This window comes from Leptodactylus fuscus, chromosome 11 (genome assembly GCF_031893055.1).
Source record: "Leptodactylus fuscus isolate aLepFus1 chromosome 11, aLepFus1.hap2, whole genome shotgun sequence".
Classification (NCBI taxonomy): Eukaryota; Metazoa; Chordata; class Amphibia; order Anura; family Leptodactylidae; genus Leptodactylus; species Leptodactylus fuscus.
Window position 1 is genome coordinate 4,972,892 of NC_134275.1, and position 15,424 is coordinate 4,988,315.

At 43.5% G+C, this 15,424-nt stretch overlaps 1 protein-coding gene across 4 annotated transcripts in view; it reads left to right on the top strand.

Annotated features, from left to right (window-relative positions):
- The window catches only part of SEPTIN6 (septin 6), a 36,275-nt gene extending 21,996 nt beyond the window's left edge, over positions 1-14,279 (top strand). The window contains exon 10 of one of the 4 annotated variants that reach the window (XM_075260020.1): positions 13,869-14,279. In XM_075260020.1, coding sequence (XP_075116121.1) covers positions 13,869-13,878 — 10 coding nt within the window. In that variant the 3' untranslated portion in view covers positions 13,879-14,279. Of the gene's footprint in view, positions 1-1,120; positions 1,157-2,956; positions 3,284-5,073; positions 5,194-13,868 lie in introns of those variants that run through there. The other 3 variants (XM_075260017.1, XM_075260019.1, XM_075260021.1) reach the window with 3 other exon arrangements.
- Positions 14,280-15,424: the final 1,145 nt, after the last annotated feature.

Below are 15,424 nucleotides of genomic sequence, written 5' to 3' on the forward strand. Positions count from 1 at the left end.
ATGGGTAATAGATTTACAGGTCTGAGCTGGATCCTAGTGAACAGTTTTTACCTCACTTCACTGACATACACACTTAGAGGACCTTTAACCTACTGACATACACACTTAGAGGACCTTTAACCTCTTCACTGACATACACACTTAGAGGACCTTTAACCTCTTCACTGACATACACACTAAGAGGACCTTTAACCTCTTCACTGACATACACACTAATAGGACCTTTAACCTCTTCACTGACATACACACTTAGAGGACCTTTAACCTCTTCACTGACATACACACTTAGAGGACCTTTAACCTCTTCACTGACATACACACTAAAAGAGGTCCTTTACCTCTTCACTGACATACACACTTAGAGGACCTTTAACCTCTTCACTGACATACACACTTAGAGGACCTTTAACCACTTCCTCCAGCTCCAGTTTTTAGCATTTTTTAATAGTTTTCGGCTCCACTGATTCCAGCACAGGTGGAATTTTTTCCTCTAGTTCCCATCATTCCTGAGCAATAAATGCAGTTGGTTTGGGTGGGTGCTGGCAGGGGGTGTGTTTTAAAAACTCCAATCACAGGTGGACCTTGCCAGAACGCCGAATCATCAACCTCCTCACAGTACAGAGCCTAAATAACATATCAAACACCCACTAACTGCAGAATGAATTGATTTCTCAAGAACGGCGGGGGCTAGAGAAGAAAGTCCAACTGTGCTGGAATCTCTGGAGCGGCAGCTATTCTCAGATCCTAAGATTGGGTGAAAGGTCATCATTAATACCTAGGGGTATAGGAGATTTAATTCTATGGAACAATTCAAGACCCAGAAGTATTCCAGAACATCTTAGATGTGAGATTGTGTCTACGTTTCTATCTGCAGTAGATGTCACTATACAGAATTGTTTCATCTGCTCATCATCGATTTCACAAACATTGAAGGCGATGGAAGTTGCTGATGTTTTTGAGTCCCGAGCGGAGCCGACTTCTTTCCACTGTCGCTCTCTCTCTTGTGACTGTCCCTCAGTTGTAACAGTCCGGTGTCTGCAGTTGTCTGTTTTGTTTGTTCATAGAACTATATTTTGTGCCCATTTAACATTTCACACTCCCATTCGTGCTGTTTTTACAGTTAATTCGTCCGTTGGCTGCATGGCGCATGGCTCTGGTAAGCTGATGGCGGGGTGTCTGACGTCTTATGTTACACCACCATTAGATTAATACTGATTGTCCTTTCTTATCTGCTCTTGGTTTTTGCTATTTATTTACATTCTTCAGGGATTTTGCAATTGGCCTCAATTTTTTGGCGAATTTTTTGCAGTGTAATACTGATAAAATAGAGAGGAGGGAATTGTGTATCGGTGCTGTGTAAACTACTGAACATGAAAGCTTCCAGTTATAAACTATAAATAAGTGGGGAGTTTAGAGATAAGAAACTTTGTAAGAGATCTTATTAAGGAGATCTGTTTCATTCGCCACTTATTAAGCTCCTCTCCTTCTTCTTATCTTTATAAGATTGGTCTGTGTATTCAGCCTCACACATAGAGCTGGATGGAGAAGAGTGGGATGGAGCAGGATTCTCTTGCCGGCAGGTTAATTGGATTATTGATTCATTCTGTGCACCAGCAGCCTCTTCTCTACAACCTAGCAGTGTTTAAAAAAAAAAATAAAAAAAATTAAGGAATAGCAGAGTGTAACAGTAGCGATTATTTGAGTGTCTTTTCTAACCCCCTTCCTTTTTTCATATATTAATATATCTCTTTCATAAGACTTGTTACAAAGTTTCTTATTTTCACTTGTACTATTCATTTATGAAATGTGGCCATCGGGACCGATTTATTTGCCCGCTCCAGTTTTTTTGGCAGAAGAGTCCGATACTTTTGACATTTGTGACTTTTTACTCATGAATTCGGGCAAATGTTGTTTAGCCCTGGAGTTAGTGGGGGGTGAAAGGTCTCCCTTAACTGTACAGTATACATTTATTTACATTTGGAGACGTATGGCTATACAGTGGTATACATCGGAGCCTTCTCAGGAGGTACAAACTTCATAGGAAAGCTTGGAGATCTGGCGGCAAGCACATGGACCCATTATAGTCTATGGGGTCCGTGTGCTTTCACTGGCACACCGTTTGCAGTTGCGTTTGGTATTCCGTTCAAGGGGCTCCTCATGCAGATTCCCCTGGACGGATTCCCAACACAGATGTGAAGGAGGCCTTAGATTGCCGGTCCCCTTTAGTCCAGCAGCCTTCTCACTCCCTTGCACAGCAGACGATCGCTGGGATTCTCCTCGTTGATGTCTAGAGATGAGCAAATACTGTTTGGATCAGCCGATCCGAACAGCACGCTCCATAGAAATGAATGGATGCACCTGGTACTTCCGCTTTGCCGGTGGCCGGCCGCTTAACCCCCTGCGTGCCGGCTATGTCCATTCATTTCTATGCGAGCGTGCTGTTCGGATCGGCTGATCCCAACAGTACTCGCTCATCTCTATTGATGTCGCTTTTCCCTTTCCACCAGACGCCTATACGTGTTTTTTCCTGCAGAACATGCTACAGGGAGCCGAATGTCTATGTAAAGCTTCCTCTTACTGCCTGTGTTGGAAATGTCTCGGGCACAATACCGTATTGTCCCAAGCAAAAGGGAGGAAGGAAACTTCAAAAAGAAAATAAGCTCTAAGTGCAGTAAAACGGAATATTACGGGAAATTGGAAAATGTTTATTATTCACGCCGGGCCCGCAGCTCACAGCCTGATAGTTTAGGATTGTTGCTTATTGCTAGGAAAGTGTGTTGGTTCTGGTAGATTTGTGTAGAACATGTGATACTGGAATTCTCATCTAGAATAAATTTTATTTTTTGTAACAATATCCAATGAAACCTCCTTGTAACCTGCATGCTTTCTGTGCATTTGCATTTGTTTTGCTCCTGACATCATTAATCCATTTTTGTTATTTCTGTTTTGTTCACAGTTCTGGTTTCCTGTAATGCACCCTCCCCCCCCCCCCCTTGGCACCTTGCATTGATCCCCCCCCCCCCCCCTTTACCATATCATCTGCTCCCATCACCATCTTTCTTTGCATGAAAGCCTGAATTCTTGGCAGCTTGTAGAAGACTTCATGAGTCGTACAAGGACTGGCAATGATGCATATATTATTTCCACTCATTATTTTGCTTTTCTGCATGTCCTGCTAATAAACTCACCTTCATTCTGCTCCACTGACACCCAGACCTGGAGGACTGCTCCTCTCCGTGTTGTTAGGCGTCTACCATAGATGTATAGAGAGTCCAGAATTGTTCCATTATTCTAGACTGATCTCAGAGAGATTTGCAATTGTTTTCTAGAATTTCTATCTTGATCGGTGATTAGAATAGTAGTCGTCGTCTAGAAAGTGTCCAGAATATTTTTGTGTGCGTTTCCATTATGTGCAAGTTCCATGTTTTCCAATAAATAAACCTGATTATTGTATGTCTCCTGCTTCACTGTGTCACTCAGAAACCAGTCAACATGGTGGCTCAGCGGTTAGCACTGCAGTCTTGCAGCGCTGGAGTCCTGGGTTCGAATCCTGCCAGGAACAACATCTGCAAGGAGTTTGTATGTTCTCCTCCCATACTACAAAGACAGACTGATAGGGAAAAAATGTACATTCTGATCCCTGTATCCTATATCCCTCTATGGGGCTCACAATCTACATAAAAAATAATTTCCTAGCGAATCTCATGTACTGGTGCGTCCATTATTATCAAGGCATTCGCTGCTTGTCCACCATTTTTATATCGTACTGTGTAAATATGAAAATCTATGAACAGTTTTATAAAGTATATGTAACTCCTCGTCAGGCCAAATACGTAGTCTCCATCAGAAGTCTTATCTTACTCCTCTCCATTTGCCAGGCTTTTTCATATTGACAGCTTATCCTTAGGATAGGTCATGAATATTGGGTCAGTGTGGGGGCGACACTTGGCACCCCCACCTATCAGCTGTTCTCAGCAGCCCCTGGCGCTATACAGTGGACAGAGCCAAAATCAGACGTCCGGGTTACTGTAATACAGGGTGCTGCACCCGCACCGATGTGATAGTAATGGTTATGGGTAAGTAATGTACGGTAACTATCCCTTCTAAAGCCTTACACCCATCATTAGGGGACTGTAGGGTTAGAGGTTGGACTTGATGAACTGATGTCTCCATCCAACCTCATCTACTATGTCACTATGTAGAACAATGAAACTTGTCCAATCCTCCAGCAGATCTTCTTCTATGGTTGTAGGGTTAGGACATTTGTATCCAGCCCCATTATTCCCTTCCAATGTTATTCTCTACCAATTTATCGGCTACAACTGAAGTAAGGACAGACATTGGACTATGGAAGTTTCGATGATCGTGTTGATAGACCAAACATCTGGTTTGTCTGGGATTTACATGGAGTAATAACCTATTACATGATCGACAACACAACACATTGTGACTAGTTGATTTGAATAGTATTGGAAACATAGTATCGAAGACCTCGCTCCCATAGGAATGAAAGGAGTTAAGCGCCGGCCGCTTCCATTCATTCCTATGGAGCGACGTATTCGAAACTATAGAAGACTATTCGCTCATCTCTAATCGTGACATTCTGCTGATCAGAAACTGAAGGGAAAGAAATACAAGACTCCAGTTGTCGTCTTTGTGTTACCCGCTGATGGTATTGTCCTGTTCGTGGTCTCAGTGGTTGGCAATGTCTCTGTGATGGCAATAAATATGTCCTGTGACTTCTGCGGCCACTGATTGGCCACGGCAGCCGTTTGTATGGCACGTCATCGATGAGGGACCAGCAAAACATTGGAGAGGTAAGTACTGGTTTTATAGTTGGTGCATTTTTTTTTTCTGTTTTCTGAAATGACCTATGCCTGGATAATTTATCATTATATTTTATTTATTTATTTATTTTTTACCTTTGCTTTACTGTAACCCGTCCAATCTTATACCGCGTCTGATCGATTACAATGAACATTTCTAGGTGCTTTGTGTCTGTCGTTTAGATTTTGCTCCTAGATTGTGTTTTATACAATTTTATTCCTTTTACGTTTTTTTTCTTCTTTCCAGTAACCCCTGGCTGTGCACTGAGTAATATCCCTACTCTGACAGAAGATACCTTCCTATGTCTCTGTCTTATGAATCCCATTCAGAGTAGTATGCCATAGACGTCATTAGTTGTCACTTCTCGTGCAGATAATTGTTTGAGTAATTGGACTTGTAATTGGTTCTCCAGTTTTCTGTTTCGGAAAAGTTGTGTTATTTCGTTTGCTTTTTTATTTTTTAGACCGATGGTTTGCTGTAAACTATGGACATGCTCAAGTCATAACACTATTAAAGGAGGAGTCCAGCTCTTTAGTTGGATTCCAGTTAGAATTTGTAAATAAAAAATAGGAGGATTCCTTAAGAGGTTTTGTCCCGGGTTGGACCAATTAGAAAATCTGTATTCTCCTCACTGAGACGCCTCTGCTCCTGTTCAGACTCTTACACTATAGTCACATAGACGTTACATGGCACCATTATATTCAGTCCAAGTGAATGAACAATCACAATATAGACAGTCTATCAATAAGTATTTGGACACCTGCGGTAGAATATTCCATAGTCAGTAGCCCCCAGCAGACGCTCCTTACGGATGGGATTGAGCGACACAATACTCCCGGATGCCCGGTGACGCTCCTGGTGTATGTCAGCCATCGGTTGGGTGCGGTTTCTCTGGCCAGCACTCGTCGCTCTCTATCTCCCAGTTTCGGGGGTCGGCTGATTCGGGGCACATTCCAACAATCACCGTTCACCTTCCACTTCATAATCACATAGGTCACTGATTTTGGGTAATTCAGTTCGCTTGCCGTGTCCCTTAAGGATTGACCATTTCTGTGGTACCACACAATTCTCAAAATTGGATGCCTCTGCACTTTGTGGCATCTTACATGTGACTAATGCCAATGCTGTTTCCTATCTAACGGCGGAAGGAGCGACGTCCATCATGACCGCAGATGTGTCCAAATACTTACTGGTAGACAGTGCAGGTCGTGCTCTATTTTTGACCTTCTATATTCTCAAATGTATCGGGATCTGTAGAAACGAGTGCTCCTCGGGTACAAGATGGGTGTTTTTCATGGCCATTTTGCCCCTCAGTCATGTGAATGTAGTCTAATCCCTGGTCCCATCTCTGCATACAGTTCATCCCGCTTGGCCCATCACATGCTGAAGCCGGTAACTAATATGGTTGAGATTTCCTGATTGTTAAGACAGGACCAGAAAGTAGAGACCAGCAGGGACTCTGTAGGTGTCACAACCGGAGTAGTGGGTGTTGTGTGTGGTGAATACTGCTTCTTTAAAAAATAAAAATCCCCCTTTTCTGTCCCCGGACAACTTCTCTTTATATGCACTGTGTATTTTGGCACTTTTTTCTTTTTATATAAATTAAGATATTTATGTTACAGTTGTAAATGTTTCTCTCTTTTATGTTGGTGTGTGTATAGATTTTATGTGTAAATGTCCTTTAAAAAGCAAATGAAGGCAGCTGCGTTTATTTAACATTGAATGGGCTGGTAAATCCCAGTCCCGCTACTCCGGACAACACAGGGTCGGCATCAGGAACTCTGGGGACCAAAGGGAAGCTGCAGCCAACCATATACCTCAGGGGTAGGGAACCTCGGCTCTCCAGCTGCTGTGAAACTACAACTCCCAGCATGCTCCAGTCACTTCCATGGGAGTTCCAAGAACAGCAGAGCCAGTATGCATGCTGGGAGTTGTAGTTTTGCAACAGCTGGAGAGCCGAAGGTTCCCTACCCCTGATATACCTGATCCCTAATGGGGCATACAGAAAGGAGTTGTCTTATGTGTGACCATAGTTGCAGCAGGTTAGACACCAGTGGAATCCTAGATCTAGATAACCTGCTGTGATATACAATACTAGTGTAGTGATGGAACAAATCCCATTGTCTTGCGTTGCAGATTCAACCATTGCAATGCAGCCTTGTTTTTTTACCACGGGCAGGTCCGCTGTGGGATACGTCAACCCACTAGGAGCGGCCATAGCCTAAATCTTTAAGGCAAAAAAACCAAATCTGGGTCTTGGCTGCAGAACACTCATACAGACATAGCAATGTACTGACATAGCAATGTACTGTCCTTTCTAATAACTCAATGATCTTTCTATCACTTGCCTTGTTATCCAGTATCCGTCCAGTGAACACGTCTTTGTAAGGTGTGACCTCGCGTTATGTTTAGTCACCAGACGTTTCTCTGGTCTTCGTTACTTGTCACTGTCGTAAAGTCTCTTTATAAGTGTCTTTGTATCTTTTGTATGTCATGTTATGTCACCGCTCGTGTCTGAGCCTTCTGAAAAATAAAAAAATCTCTTCAGATCAGCGAGGTTGGGTTAGTCCCATTATTATGTACGAAATAATATTACTGTTTATTGCATTTATTGAAATGAGTAACTTCAAGAGTAACTACGTATAGTGAAATACAATCTGGGCGGAGGTTACACGATGCAGACACATGTTGGGGCAGATTTATTGCGCCTTGTACATCAGTTTCCTGGTTCATTGGTTTGCACAGAAAATTGACTTTTTGCTTCTGCGCCTTGGAAAAGAGGTCATGGCAGGGCGGACAGATTATATTTTACACAAGACATCTGGAACTATCATATATTTCCCCTCCAATGCACGGCCTGGCTGTGCTTAAAGGGGTTATCCGGGTTTCTAACACAACGCTACCCCTTAAATTTTAATGAGGCTGTAAGAGCCACTCTGAGTATCTAAGGACAGACCGTCAATGTTAGAAATTGGATAAGGCCTGGTTCACATCTGCATTGGTAATCTGAGTCCACATGGGGACCCCCGAACAGACTACTGAACACATTTGTGTGCAGTGAAAGCACACGGAACCCATAGACTATAATGGGGTCCGTGTGCTTGCCGTGAGATCTCCACAGGGAACATGCAGACAGGAATGTACTTCACAATCTACTTTCCTGCCCTCATGACTCGTGCAGAGATCTCGCAGCAAGCACATGGACCCCATTATAGTCTATGGAGTTCCGTGTGCTTTCACTGCACACTGTTTGCAAATGTGTTCAGTAGTCTGTTCAAGGTCCCCATGTGGACTCCCCGAACATATTACATACAGATCGCACCTGTTGTTTTAAGTGTCCCATAGGCTTCTATGGACTAGTCTGTGCTGCAAACATGGAGCAGAATAGGACAGGCTGAGTTTTGTGGCACAGACTCAGTCCACACAAAGAGAACACAGTCGTGTGCAAGGGCCCATTGAAATGAATGGGTCAGAAAAAGACCAGGATAGCACGCGGTTGTACGCATGAGGTGTTAAGCCGCTTGCACACGACAGAGCGCTAATTGGTGGTTGTGAATGAACAGCATGGGAGGCGTGCGGAGGACCTATGTAACGTGAATGACTAGAACAAATGAACAGGGCAAATGTAATCTGTAAGGAAGAAACGGCGATTTTTATAATTAAGGCGTTCATGTTGCATATCTGCTAGTGGCTGTGCCCAGTATCTATCGTGTATGGCGGGGTCTTATGTTTATCTATATACTGTTACCTATGTGCGGTGTAACATGATTGTACAGAACAGATCGGCTTATTTATAGACTTAGGGTGCATTCACACTAAGTATATGCTGAGCTGATTCTGAATGTAAAACACGTTCAGAATCAGCGCATACAAAGCAGATCCCATGCATTTCAATGGAAGCCAGCATACGTGCGCTCCCCATTGAAATTAATGGGCTGCTTTTTTCCCTATTGGTTTCAGGCCCCTTCACACGGCGTAAGCGCTCGGCTCATTCCGAGCCGTACACGCGAGTGCTTCTAAACACTTCCCATTCACTTCAATGGGAGCGCGCGTAGAGCTGTCTCCCATTGAAATGAATGGGATCTGCTTTGTATGCGCTGATTCTGAACGTGTTTTACGTTCAGAATCAGCTCAGCGTATACTCAGTGTGAATGTACCCTTAGAGGCCAAAGTGAAAACCATTTTAAAAGATCTGATATGAATAAGTAATGTCTTACAAAATATACTGAAAGGGTCACCCAGAACTTTATTCTCTTCACCCTATCCCTAACCAATGGATCCTTCCCCTCAGCCTTCAAACACGCCACTGTCACTCCTATACTTAAGAAACCGTCCCTCGCCCCGTCCTCTCCTGCCAACTATCGTCCCATCTCACTCCTTCCGTACACCTCAAAACTGCTTGAGCAACACGTCCACTCAGAACTCTCCTCCTATCTCTCCTCCTACCTCCTCTGACAGACTTCAGTCAGGCTTCAGACCCCGGCACTCCACTGAAACTGCCCTAACAAAAGTCACTAATGACCTGCTAACCGCCAAAGCCAAGCGCCATTACTCTGTCCTCCTCCTCCTCCTCTCCTCTGTCTTTGACACAGTTGACCACTCCCTCCTGTTAGAAATTCTCTCATCCCTTGGTATCTCAGACCTGGCCCATTCCTGGATCTCCTCATACCTCACCGACCGCACATTCAGCGTCTCCCACTCGCACACCACCTCCTCACCTTGCCCTCTCTCTGTAGGTGTCCCCCAAGGCTCCGTCCTAGGACCCCTCCTGTTCTCCATCTACACCCTTGGCCTGGGCCAACTCATAGAATCTCACGGCTTTCAGTACCACTGCTATGCCGATGACACCCAAATCTACATCTCTGGACCAGACATGACCTCCCTGTTGGCCAGAGTTCCAGATTGTTTAGCGGCCGTAGCCTCCTTCCTCTCCTCCCGCTTTCTCAAACTCAATATGGAGAAAACAGAGTTTATCATCTTCACCCCACCCTGTATGGCCCCTCCACCTGACCCATCTATCAAAGTTAATGGAACCACAATTACCCCTGTCCCACAGGCCCGATGCCTTGGGGTAACCCTGGACTCTGAACTATCCTTCAAGTTGCACATTCAAACCCTCAACACCTCCTGCCGCCTCCAGCTCAAGAACATCCACCGAATTCGCTCCTTCCTCACCCAGGAAACTACCAAGATGCTCGTCCAGGCCCTCATAATCTCCCACCTAGACTACTGCAACACCCTTCTCCATGGACTCCCAGCAAACACCCTCGCCCCCCTCCAGTCCACCCTAAACTGCGCTGCTCGCTTAATCCACCTCACCCCCCGATCTTCATCGGCTGCTCCCCTCTGCCAGTCCCTCCACTGGCTACCTATAGCCCAGCGAATAGAGGTCAAGCTACTAACACTAACATACAAAGCCATCCACACCCTGTCCCCTCCATATATCTCTGACCTCATCCTCACCTGTCCCCTCCATATATCTCTGACCTCACCTGTCCCCTCCATATATCTCTGACCTCACCTGTCCCCTCCATATATCTCTGACCTCATCCTCACCTGTCCCCTCCGTATATCTCTGACCTCACCTGTCCCCTCCATATATCTCTGACCTCATCCACACCTGTCCCCTCCGTATATCTCTGACCTCACCTGTCCCCTCCATATATCTCTGACCTCATCCTCACCTGTCCCCTCCGTATATCTCTGACCTCACCTGTCCCCTCCATATATCTCTGACCTCATCCACACCTGTCCCCTCCATATATCTCTGACCTCACCTGTCCCCTCCATATATCTCTGACCTCATCCACACCTGTCCCCTCCGTATATCTCTGACCTCACCTGTCCCCTCCATATATCTCTGACCTCATCTCCCACTACCTGCCCACATGTAACCTCAGATCCTCCAATGACCTCCTGCTCCGCTCTGCTCTCATCCGCTCCTCACACAACCGTCTCCAAGATTTCTCTCGTGCATCCCCCATACTCTGGAACTCCTTACCACGACACATAAGACTGACCCCCACAATCACAGGATTCAAGAAGGCCCTGAAGACTCCCCTATTCAGGAAGGCCTACACCCCCCCAATAACACTATCACCGCACCGCCATCTGTACAGTCTCCCCCTCTCCTTCTGTCTCTACCCCCCTTCCCCCATAGATTGTAAGCCCTCGCAGGCAGGGCCCTCTACCCCACTGGGCCAGTCCGTCATTGTTAGTATTATATCTACCTGTATATTCTGTGTATTGTATGTAACCCCCAAATGTAAAGCACCATGGGATTAATATAATAATGTACAGAGCACCATGGGATTAATATAATAATATACAGAGCACCATGGAATTAGTATAATAATGTACAGAGCACCATGGGATTAATATAATAATGTACAGCACCATAGAATTAATATAATAATGTACAGAGCACCATGGGATTAATATAATAATGTACAGCGCACCATGGGATTAATATAATAATATACAGCACCATAGAATTAATATAATAATGTACAGAGCACCATGGGATTAATATAATAATGTACAGCACCATAGAATTAATATAATAATATACAGAGCACCATGGAATTAGTATAATAATGTACAGAGCACCATGGGATTAATATAATAATATACAGCACCATAGAATTAATATAATAATGTACAGAGCACCATGGGAGTAATATAATAATGTACAGAGCACCATGGGAGTAATATAATAATGTACAGAGCACCATGGGATTAATATAATAATATACAGCACCATGGGATTAATATAATAATGTACAGCACCATGGGATTAATATAATAATGTACAGAGCACCATGGGATTAATATAATAATGTACAGAGCACCATGGGATTAATATAATAATGTACAGAGCACCATGGGATTAATATAATAATGTACAGAGCACCATGGGATTAATATAATAATGTCCAGGACCATGGGATTAATATAATAATGTACAGAGCACCATGGGATTAATATAATAATATACAGCACCATAGAATTAATATAATAATGTACAGAGCACCATGGGAGTAATATAATAATGTACAGAGCACCATGGGAGTAATATAATAATGTACAGAGCACCATGGGATTAATATAATAATATACAGCACCATGGGATTAATATAATAATGTACAGCACCATGGGATTAATATAATAATGTACAGAGCACCATGGGATTAATATAATAATGTACAGAGCACCATGGGATTAATATAATAATGTACAGAGCACCATGGGATTAATATAATAATGTACAGAGCACCATGGGATTAATATAATAATGTCCAGGACCATGGGATTAATATAATAATGTACAGAGCACCATGGGATTAATATAATAATGTACAGAGCACCATGGGATTAATATAATAATGTACAGCACCATGGGATTAATATAATAATGTACAGAGCACCATGGGAGTAATATAATAATGTACAGCACCATGGGATTAATATAATAATGTACAGCACCATGGGATTAATATAATAATGTACAGAGCACCATGGGATTAATATAATAATGTACAGAGCACCATGGGATTAATATAATAATGTACAGAGCACCATGGGATTAATATAATAATGTACAGCACCATGGGATTAATATAATAAGGAGGTTATAGGATGGTTCATTTCCTTACAGCACATTCCCTTTGTGTAATGGGATCAGTAAATTGATGACGTTCAGGTTTCGCTGGTGTTACCGGTCCTAGAACCTCATAAATACACCCAAATGTTATTCATGCCGTCATTTTAATCGCGTGTGCTGCAAGTAACGTAAAAAATGAAGTTCCAGCTTTCCAACCTCTATGAAGCTGCCCATACACATAAGATATTTATCTGCAGACCTTTATTGGCAAATCCAGCTGAATCAACCGCAGCGTTTTTTTTGAGCCAAAGCCAGGAGTGGATCGAGCAGAAGGTAGAAGTATAAGAATTTCCTATAGATTTCCCTTTTCTTTTGTAGTCATTATTGGCTTTGGCTCAAAAAACCGCAACAAAATCTGCAACAAAAAAATCTGCGTTTCCGCAACGTGGGGCCTCAGCCTTACAGACTACATTCTGTGATCCACTTAATTAAGTCTTAGGATATTCACTTGAGTTTGTAAAGTTCATAATCCGTTTCCAATGATAAATGAAGCGCGCTCTGCTGTTTGGTCGCTTTGTTACCTTGCAGGCCGCACACGCCATTTATTTCTATATGGGGCAGAATATGAGACATTGCTGGAATCCTTCCGTCCGTTACAGCTGCAGTAGCTGAACAGTCGAGCTAGACCTAAAATAACGTAAGGGATCTTCACCTAGTACAGAATACTGAATGCCATGCCTTGCTTGCCACTGTACCATCCTTTGTCCGGGTCCTCATGCAGAGCCAAAGGACGGGACCCAAATACTAGTTTGAACTTTGCATATCTTAGCATTTTGTACCTGAAGCTTACCAATACAGGGGCTGTCTGAGTTTAAAGAGGCGCTTGCTAATAAGGTCCCGGGATCTAAGCATCCTCGGCACTGCACAAGTCTGCAACATGAAGGAGCTCTGACTGCAAAGGCTCCATAATGGTCCTGCACATGAGGTCTAAGAACATTGTTTTTTTTCCTATTTGTATTCTTTAAATGAAAAAAAAAATTGGCATATCATTTGATGTGAAAGTTATAAATCTGCAATCCTTGTGCTGCCATTCTAATAGTCGGTGTTTGCAAAATTTTGCAAAAATGAGAAATAAACTTTATAACTGCTGCTCCAGTGGCCATTGCTGCTCCTTGTTTTCCATACATGACCGTGACCACTGCAGGCCATCGCTGGCCCCAGACGTGATGCTAGCCAATGACTGACCGCAGTAGTCCTATAGGGAGTGGACAGGACATCATCACTATAGCGCTGTGTGGATTGCACCTTGGCATTTTTACAAATCCCCACCCCTTTAACACTAATGATATTTGCTTTGCATTGACTGCAGCGTATTTCTCTTCTTATCCCTCTTTCTTGATAATTACACCTTTTTTCTCTCCTTTTTTCTCTCTCTAGCTTCTTTTAATCTATCTCAGCATCTGTCTAAAGGAGAAGACTGCTCTTTGTAGAAGATAGAAAGGTCCTATTGTATCTGGAAATGGCAAAGGAACGTAGATTCTAAAAGAACCACTAACCCCCCTAACCATTGCTGACAATACCTTGAGCGGTGTTCTTCTGTAACTTGCATGGTATAGAAAACCGTTCCAACATACGAAGGTTCCTGCAACATCTGGCTAACACAAGTCCATGTCAATGTCCATCAGTAACAGAGTACCTATATCCATAGATATATATAGACTTGCCTTTCTGCTAGGGATCCTGGCTCATGTGTATTGCCATATTACGTACCCACAGAGCGTTGCTCAGGTTAACGTTGAGAAAGCCATTTTTAAAGTCGTTCTGGGTTTTGTGAGAATACTCTGAAAAGTGACGGGTCTCGGCAGAGATTATTTTATTGCGACGATTGAAAATAAATTATAATAACTGGTTCACTGAACACTAATTTATAAGGGATTTTTGCCAATACGTTCTCTTGAACGGTCGCTTGTCTTAGGGCTGGTCACACTGCCCAATTTAAACCCAAGTCTATAGCTCATCCCGTATAGTTTACACCTCCCTGTGTAAGGAGAACACGCCACTAGCGTTCAGCCTTCTGTTCTTCAGATCTGCTTGGGGACCCAAAAAACGGAAACCTGATCCGCTTGAAAATCAGATACCTGTGGAAAACCACGGACCCCTTAGATCAGGAATAGGGAACCCTTGGCTCTCCAGCTGCTGTGAAACTACAACTCCCAGCATGCTCCATTCACTTCCAAGAACAGCAGAGCCAGTATGCATGCTGGGAGTTGTAGTTTTGCAACAGCTGGAGAGCCGACGGTTCCCTACCCCTGCCTTAGACTATAATGGGATCCTTGAGGTTTCAAGGAGATTTGGCGATGGAAATCCTGAACAGAGTTGGATCGCTGTTGTGAATCCAACCTTAAATAGATTGTCTTGATTCACATTAGTGATGTATTTGGATAAGTGGGCGTCTGACCAACGTGAAATAGTAAAATGGTGTCCAAGGAACCTATGCTTAACTTTGGATTGAAGTGCAAAGGTCATGGGACAGAGTCACTTTAAACGGGAGGATTTATAGGATGCACATAAAGGCTTTCTAGTAGCTTCCATTATACAGCTTCCAGAATGGACTTTGCAGGTTATTTCTATAGGTGACGCATTGTCTATAGTGGCATCATGGTGGATGAGACTAAAAGCAACACAAAGTGATGAAAAATTAGCACCAGGACTATCCCGTGTGGCTCCAGCCTTATAGTGTGGGGACATCCATGTCTGTCCACTGTGCGCAATCGATCCAAACCATTGTGTACTCTCCTAGTGACTGCAATACAGCAAAACCCTACAAATATATACAATACACCCCCTACCCCAAGTCTTTGGTTCAGGAGCTGGAAGTTGCCTGCTTTTAGCACCCCTGACCATTAACCCTTGCTAGAACGCTTCTTAAGTTTGAAGTGCCTCTGTCGCACCACGGCGGCATTTTTTATTGAAAGCACACAGGTCATGGCTCT